Source organism: Geospiza fortis, unplaced genomic scaffold, assembly GCF_000277835.1.
Source record: "Geospiza fortis unplaced genomic scaffold, GeoFor_1.0 scaffold241, whole genome shotgun sequence".
Taxonomy (NCBI): domain Eukaryota; kingdom Metazoa; phylum Chordata; class Aves; order Passeriformes; family Thraupidae; genus Geospiza; species Geospiza fortis.
The window spans coordinates 1,070,640-1,079,415 of NW_005054491.1; the positions used below are offsets into that span (position 1 = coordinate 1,070,640).

Genomic DNA, 8,776 nt, shown 5'->3' on the forward strand with positions numbered 1-8,776 from the left:
GGCACAGGGGGGACAGCCTGGAGCAGGTGGCACAGCCCAGGCTGGCTGCTGCCCCTCCCCGTGGCCGGCAGCTCAAGGCCTGGCACGGAGCCCAGGGGATATTTTTATCCCGGCATTTGTGTTGTTTGAAGCTGTCAGCTCGGGTGTTTTCAGTCATAAACACAACCCTGGCCCGTCCCTGGAGCTCACAGCAACAGCAACACCCTCAGCTGCCACAGCCTGAGCCCCTGGCTGGCCTGGGGTGGCCCCAGGATGACCCTGAGATGGCCCTGGGACACAGAGGCCAAAGATGTCCCTAAACCCCTGTTCTGGAACGCCTGCACTGGCCACCTCTGTCCCCCTGCCAGGCAGGAAGGTCCCTGAGGGGTTCAGGGCAGGATGTTCCAGTTAATTCCCTGTAGGGTTTGAGCTCTGGGATCTCCCCATCTTTATTGCACAGCCAAGAGCTGCCCAAAGATGGGGAGAGCAGGACTGTCCCTGCCCTGATGACAACTGTGTCACAAACCAAGCCAAGGTGGCAACAACAACACCAACAACGAGGCTTCTTAAAAGAGAAGGGATTTAAAAACAAAAATTCAAGTTTGGGAACTCCTCTCCCCCTCCTCCTCCCTGGCTCCAAAACTCACCCTTGTGCAGAGATCAGGTTCAAAGTTCAGCCAATTGGTGAGGGTGACCCACAAGGCCGGGGTGACAAGGCCAGGTCACCTGTGTGTCACCAGAGAGCCCCAGGAGGGGCTCAGAGGGGCAGCTCCAGGCAGGGGTGGCCTGGGGGTGTTTGGTGACAGGAACCAGGCGAGGGCAGGTGCGTGGGCAGGAGCTTCCCCGCCCTGCCAGGGCCCAGCAGCACCTCTCAGGCTGAAGGCACCGAGTTGCTCTCCACCTTCAGTCCCTTGCTGGCCAGGAAGGCGTCCTGCTTGGGCTCCCTGCCCAGGAACCTCCTCAGCATGTCCGAAGCATCCACGGAGCCACCGGGGTGAAGGATGCACTTCCTGTAATCCATGCCCACCTGTGGGCACAGACACACAGACACACACACAGGGCAGGGCTGGCACACCCGCCCTGGCTCCCACACCCCAGGCACGCACACAGAACCCTGCTCCTACCTTGCAGTTCATGATTCCCTCCTGCTTGAAGCGGGTGTGGAACATGTCCATGGAGAACACCTCGCTCCAGAGGTAGCCGTAGTACTGAGCATCATAACCCCCGGCCAGGTGGCCAAAGGTGGCTGGCATGTTTGTACCTGAGGGGACAAAAGGGGTCAAAAGGGACTCCCCATGGGAAAACAAAACCCTGCAGTGCTGGCCCAGCTGTTCACACAACCCAGGGGACAAAGGGAGGAACTTTCCAGGCTTTTCCAGCCCTGCTTTTCCCAGAGCCAGCAGAAACCGTCCCCATGCGGGAGGAACTTGCTGAGCTATTACAGGGCAAGAGGGACAGGAGGGTGGCACGGCGTACCTGGGGTGGCAGGGACACCCAGCACCTCTTCACAGAGCTGGGCAAACACCTCCACAGGGTCAGCCTTGGTCTGGGTGTGCAGTGCCTGGTCCACCTTGGCCAGGACGATCTGGCGCAGGTTGAAGAGCCCTGTTCCCAAAAGGAGGAGGAGGAGGGAAACTGAGGCTGCAGTGGCACCTCTGTCCCTTTCACGTGCCACATCACCCTCTCTCTTCCCACGTGTGGATTCCTTCCCCCCATCCCCTCAGAACCCCCAGCACCATGGCGAGCACGGAGAAGCCTTTTTTGTCCCCAGCCAGGTCACTGAGTGTCCCCAGGGGACATCCAACCCCTCCCACCTGTGTTTGCCTGCCGGGATTTAATGAGTTTCTCCAGCAGCTCATCCGGGATGGGGCTCCCTGTCTTGTAGTGCCTGGACATGCGCAGCAGAGGCTCCTTCTCCCACACCCAGTTCTCCAACATCTGCGACGGGGCCTCCACAAAGTCCCTCTCCACGTGTGTCCCGCTGAACATGGCAAACTCCGCCTGGGGGGACACGGCCAGCTCGGAATTCCACAAAAAAACGGGACGGGGGGAAAAGCCCCAAGCTGTGCCAGCGCAGGGAGGCCTCACCTGAGAGCACAGCTGGTGCATGACGTGCCCAAATTCGTGGAAATAGGTCTCCACCTCGTCGTGCTGCAGCAGGGAAGGGGCGTCCGGCGTGGGCTTGGTGAAATTGGCCACCATGGCGGCCACCGAGATTTGGCGGCTGGAGTCCGGCAGGAGGCAGCCGGGCTGGAGGCCAAAGCAGGCAGCATGGCCGTACTTCCCTTCCCTGGGGAGGGACAGACGGCTCAGGGATCCTTCCAAAAGTCACACACAGCCATGGCCTCCCCCATTGTGGTCCTCAGAGGGGCCCCAAGTGACCCCGTTGGTGACCCCCTTGGTGACATCCCAGCACACGGCGCTCCCTCCACTCCACACAGCTGGGAGCAGGAATCTCCTCCTCCTCCTCCTCCTCCTCCTCCTCCTCCTCAGGCTGTGCTCCTCCTGCTCCCAGATTTCCCCTCTCCCCAGGTCTCACCGTGGGTACAGGTCCAGGTAGAACTTCCCGATGGTCTCGCCGGAGGACGCGTCCTTCACCGTGTAGAGCTGCACGTCCTCGTGCCACACCTGAGCCTTCTCCTCCAGGTGGAAGGTGAGGCCCAGCAGCTCCTGGTAGATGGCCAGGAGGCCCGTGGTGACCACCTGCATGGGGAAATACTCCTTGAGCAGGTTCTGGTCCACGCTGTACTTGGTCTCCTCCACCTGGTTCATGTAGTAGCGCATGTCCCAGGCGTTGATGCGGTTGTCGAACTCCAGCCCGCGCTTCTCGCACTCCTTCTTCTTCAGGTCCAGGATCACAGCCCGCTCCTTCTCCCCCAGGGGCTTCAGCTTCTGGGCCAGCTCATCTAGAGAAAGCCAGGCAGGGCTGGGATCAGGGATCAGAGCAGCACACCCTGCCCAGGATGCCCCTGCTCGGCCCCAGGACATACCCAGGAACGTGGCCACCGTCCGGCTGCTCTTGGCCATGTTCATCTCCAGCACAAAGTCAGCGTGGGTGCTGAAGCCCAGCAGATTGGCCTTCTGAGCCCTCAGGTCCACCAGCTCCTTCAGGATCAGGCAGTTCTCCTGCAAGGCAGAGAGTGAAGCACACGTGTGGTGGTGTTGTGGGTGCCAGGACAGTGTGAGAGTTGAGAATTTGACTGCAAGTTCTCAGAAGGCTGATTGATTATTATATTTATTGTATTGTATTGTATTATATTATATTGCATTATATTATATTGTATTGTATTATATTGTATTATATTGTGTTATACTATATTGTATTACATTGTATTGTATTATATTATATTGTATGATATTATATTATATCACATTATATCACATTATATCACATCACATTATATCACATCACATTATATTATATTATATTATATTATATTATATCATATTATATTGCATTATATTACATTATATTGCATTGTATTGTATTGTATTATATCGCATTGTATTATATTATAAAATTACATACTAAAACTATACTAAAGAAAGAGAAAGAATGTATCAGAAAGATAGGGAAAAAATTATAATAAAAACCCATGATAGACTCAGAGAGTCCAACACAGCTGGCTGTGATTGGCCATTAAATTAAAACAATTTACATGCTTAATAAACAATTCTCTAAATCACATTCTAAAGCAGCAAAACATAGAGAAGCTAAAGCTTCCCAGGAGAAGAATTTTCATATTTTATGAAAAATCTTGGCAAATATCATAGTAACATCCACAGGGGAGAAGGGAAGCAGTGTGGAAAGAAACACAAATCTTGCCCTGGGTCAGTCCCACCGACCTCTTTGCACCTGGAGTTGAACATCTCCTCCACCTTCCTCCTGGTCTCGGGCACGTAGCACTTCTTCAGCAGGGGGAAGTAGTGTGGGTACTTCAGGGTGACCTTCAGCTTCCCATCCTCTGTCTTCTCCAGGGAGTTCAGGAAATCCTCAGGGAGCCCCCCTGGGAAAAGAGCAGGCAGGGGCTGAGCCCAGGATCCTCCAGGAGTGCCCTGGGATCATGCAGTGTGAGCACTCCATACCCAGTTCCTCCCTGGAGAAGGGCAGGAAGGTGGTGTCCTCGTTGAGGTTCTTGTTGAAGTCGATGCACAGCACGCTCAGCTTCTTCTTGATAGCTTTGATTTTCTTCAAAACGCAGAAAATCGGAGAGAAATCAGAGCTGGGGGGGGCACTCAGGCTGTTCCCACCCTGCTGAGCTGCCCAGCACTGAGCCAGCCCAATTAATGACGGTGCACAATTAATGATGGTGAGCCAGCAGCCCAGAAAGGCTCCCTGGGGTTACACCTGGCAGGGCTCAGCCACCTCAGCAAGGTCCTGCCTGTTCCCTGCTGCCTCAGGAGCTGCAGGTGCTGCAGTAACAACCTCCCCTCTCCTTATTTCCCATTTTCTCCTGGTTTTAACCCAGTTTTGAGCTCCTCTGCTGGTGCATGGTAAGAGAGGGAGGCTCCTGAGCAGCTCAGCCCAACTCCAGCCCTTGGCATGTGGGGATTTGACGATAATTCCCCAATTTCACCTCCCCAGGAATTCCTCAATTCCCACTTTGTTAACATCACCCACCCTTTCATCAGAAAGGAAAAAGGGGGGGCTGGAGACATCACCCAAAATCACCAGAATTTGGGGCAAAACCCAAACCTGAGCTTCAGACCCTGCCCTGAGCCCTGCCACAGGGGAAATGGATTCAGACTGTCAGGAATTAGGATTAGATGGGATATTAGGAAAAGAAATTCCTTCCTGTGAGGGTGCAGAGGCCCTGACACAGATATCCCACAGGAGCTGTGGCTGCCCCTTCCCTGGAAGTGTCCAAGGCCAGCTTGGAGCAACCTGGGACAGCGGCAGATGGGCTTTAAGGTGCCTTCAGCCCAAACCATCCTGGGATTCTGTGCTCTCACCTCCTGTGTCTCCTCGGGGAGGTGGAGCCCGTTCCTTTTGCCCAGCTTGATCAGCCTCTCCAGGTACCTCTTTGCCTCAGGCTTCAGGGAAGCACTCTCTGCTTTCTCCTGGAAAACAGAAAAATCCCCTCCTCCTCAGGGAGCTGCAGGAAGCTGGGAGTTCTGGGACCACCAGAGACCCAGCAGCAGATGGAAAAGCCCCAGGGAAGGCTCTGGTTTGGTGCAGAGGTTCCTGGGTCACCTCGGGGCAGGGGCTCCTCCCAGATTGCTTTAAACACATCACCTTTGTGCCATGTCAGCATTTTGGGGGGCACTTTTGGGGACATCACCACTGAGGTGAGTTGGATTTACCAACAAAGGGGTGATCGAGGCTCTGAGTGGGGAGCAGAGCCCTCAATCCCAAATTCCCCATCCCTCTCTCCAGCTGCACCGCTCTGCCGCAATCACACCTGCATCCCTCCCTCCTCAGCTCTGGGACGAAGGAAAAGGATTTGCTGGGATTCCAGGGGGTCCCAACCCCTTGCCTGGGTGGCAGGGGGACACACCTGGAGCCACACAATCCTCTGGTACACGTCCTGCCTCATGCTCATCTCCACGTCGAACTCCGAGAGCTTCTTGTCGGCCTCGGTGCTGGCGGCGCGGACGGCCTTGCAGGGGGACACGTGCTGGGGGAAGTCCAGCATGTTCCTACGGACTGGGGAGGGACAAAAAGGGGACAGGGATGATGGCTCCACGTCCCAGTGCACACCCACAGCCAGGCTGGCAGCCCCAGAGCCTTCCTCTCCTCTCACACACACGGCAGGGGAGAGGTGGGATGAGGCTCCTGCTGCCTTTGGTCCTTTCCCTGCTGCCCAGCATGCCCACCCGCTGGATTCCCACCACAATCCTCCCAAAATCCACAGGAATTCTGTGCCCCAACAGCTTTGCACAGGAGATTTGGGGAGTTCTGTGCAGAGCTCAATGTTCCCTTCCAGCTTGAGGAATTCCATGATTCCTCATGGCATCAGCATTCCCTGTTTCCCTTTGGTCCTTTCCCTGCTGCCCAGCACATCCGCCTGCTGCATTCCCAGCACAATCCTCCCAAAATCTACAGGATCCCACTAAAACCCACGGGAATTCTGTGCCTGTGGCAGCACAGGAGGGTTGGGGAATTCCATGATTCCTCATGGCAGGAGCATTCCCTGTTTCCCTTTGGTCCTTTCCCTGCTGCCCCGCACATCCACCTGCTGCATTCCCACCACAATCCTCCCAAAATCCACAGGATCCCACTAAAACCCACAGGAATTCTGTGCCTGTGGCAGCACAGGAGGTTTGGGGAATTCCATGATTCCTGATGCCACAGCGTTCCCTGTCTCCCTTAAAGCTCCAAGTGGGACGATCCCTTCCCACAGACACTTCCCCCCACGCCCCAGGTGCGCCCTGTCCTGATGCAATCCCACGGAGGAAAACAGGGAGAACATTCCCTGCTGCCATCCCTGCAGAAGCTCCAAGAACAGCACTCCAGGTGCTCTCCAGGCACCTGGATTCCCTCCCCAGGAGAAGCTGAACAGGCAGCTCAGCCAGGGAAGTGCTGACAGTCCTGCTGAGATGAACATTCCTCCTGCTGAGCAAGAGGAATTATTTTTTTCCCCTATTATTTTAGGAAAAAAAGAATGGGGAGAGGAGGAAGATGAGGCTGCTCCCTGTCCCAGACAGCTTGAGCACAGGCAGCAGCCCAGGTGTCACGAGGAGGGGCCACCTGAATTGTCACCCTGCTGCAAATAAAGCCACCAAAACTGCACAGTTTTGGTGCCATCACATTGTAGTACTCCCACCCCAAAAAAATCCCAGCAGGATTTATTCTCCCAAAAAAATCCCAGCAGGATTTATTCTCCCAAAAAATCCCAGCGGGATTTACTCTCCCAAAAAATCACAGTGGGATTTATTCTCCCAAAAAAATCCCAGCAGGATTTATTCTCCCAAAAAAATCACAGTGGGATTTACTCTCCCAAAAAAATCCCAGCAGGATTTACTCTCCCAAAAAATCCCAGCGGGATTTACTCTCCAAAAAAGTCCCAGCAGGACTGACTCCCCCAAAAAATCCCAGCAGGAGTGACTCTCCCAAAAAAATCCCAGTGGGGTTTATTCTCCAAAAAAAAATCCCAGCAGGATTTATTCTCCCAAAAATAATCCCAGCAGGAAACAAGGCACATGGAGAGACATTTGCCCACTGGCCCAGGGAAAAGTGAGGAAGGAGGTGAGAGTTTCTTGGATCTTTTCTGCTTTTGTTCCCACTGGTGACACATGAAAGCCGGGACAGCCTTGGGAAAGCAGCTGCTCCTGCTGCCAAAGGGCTGCCCTTGGGTTAATTTGCTTTTCCAAATCTGTTCTTTGTGCTGGTTCCTTGCTGTATAAACATTAACTGGGAATAACACCAACATTCTGCTGGCAGCCACGGGGAGAGAAAAGCAGGTGACAGCACGGAGCTAAAAAAAATAAAATCTAAAAATCTTAATAATCGTGGGAGGGGTTGGGAGTGACCTCAAAGCTCAGCCCTGCTATGGGCAGGGACATCTCCAACTACCCCAGGGGGCTCCAACCTGGCCTTGGACCCTTCCAGGGGGCAGCCAGAGCTGCTCTGGGCAAGCTCAGAGCCTCCCACTACTGTAAAATCAGGCAACACCCCTGACTCTATGATATCAGAAGGCTAATAATTCACTTTATTATATTATATTATTATTTTATACTATACTGCACTGCTCTAAAGCACTCAACAAAATCTCGTGGCTGTCTCCTGTCAGGACACAGCTTGTAGAGATTGGTTAAGAAAACAAAACACTCACCCTAAAATCTAATCAGATTCTTTCAGGTAAATAATCTTTTAACATATTCCACGTGTTCCAAAACACAGGGGCAGCAAATAAGAGTTGTTTTGATCCCTGTGCTTCTCCAGCTTCTCCCTTCCAGCTGGAGGAATTCCATCATTCCTGATGGCAGGGATGGCACATCCCCTGCTGCCCACCTGCTGCATTCCCAGCACAATCCTCCCAAAATCCACAGGAATTCTGTGCCTGTGAGCCCCCAACAGCTCTGCCCCAGCTGTGGCAGCACAGGAGGTTTGGGGAATTTTGTGCAGGACTTGATGCTCCCTTAGAGCTTGAGGAATTCCATGATCCCTGGCGGCAGCAGCTCCTGCTCCCTTTGGTCCTTTCCCTGCTGCCCAGCACATCCACATGCTGGATTCCCATCAAAATCCTCCTAAAACCAAGGAGAATTCTGTGCCTGTGAGCCCCCAACAGCTCTGCCATCACAGGAGGCTTGGGGAGCTCTGTGCAGGGCTCGATGTTCCCTTCCAGCTCCAGAATTCCACCATTCCTGATGCCAGCAGCGTTCCCTGTCTCCTTCAAAGCTCCAAGTGGGACAATCCCTTCCTACAGACACTTCCCCAAAAGCCACCACGCCCTGTCCTGATGCAATTCCACACTTGGAGGGGGTTAAACAGGGAGAACATTCCCCGCTGCCATCCCTGCAAAAAGCTCCAAGAACAGCACTCCAGCAAAAACCTGAGAGACAGAGAATCGTGTCTCTGTCTGTCCAGAGAATGTCAGTGCCACATCCCGGGATCCATCCCATCCCTGCCAGCAGGAACAGCGTCCCCACCTGTGTATTCCACCTCCACGTCGGCCAGAGCCTTGAGGGTGTTCTCGTAGGAGACCTCTCCGCGCTCCTGGGCTCCCACGCGGTCGTACACGAGCTTGGTGCTCTCGGTCAGCTCGGCCGCCATGGCCTCGATCTGCTCGGCCGTCAGGTCCCAGCGCAGCTGGCTGGCCAGGGGCCGCGGGGCCTGGCCGGCCCCGACCATCCC

At 54.3% G+C, this 8,776-nt stretch overlaps 1 protein-coding gene across 1 annotated transcript; it reads right to left on the reverse strand.

The window, feature by feature from the left end:
- Positions 1–542: 542 nt before the first annotated feature.
- THOP1 (thimet oligopeptidase 1) lies at positions 543–8,770 on the reverse strand. Its single transcript, XM_005428551.2, has 12 exons — positions 8,572–8,770; positions 5,478–5,626; positions 4,933–5,040; positions 4,066–4,168; positions 3,826–3,986; positions 2,970–3,105; positions 2,519–2,885; positions 2,068–2,269; positions 1,794–1,980; positions 1,456–1,584; positions 1,104–1,240; positions 543–1,006 (listed from the first exon to the last, which is right to left on the reverse strand). Exons 1-12 carry the CDS (start codon positions 8,693–8,695, stop codon positions 851–853), a joined length of 1,959 nt encoding a protein of 652 aa, XP_005428608.2. The 5' UTR covers positions 8,696–8,770; the 3' UTR covers positions 543–850.
- Between the last annotated feature and the right edge of the window lie 6 nt (positions 8,771–8,776).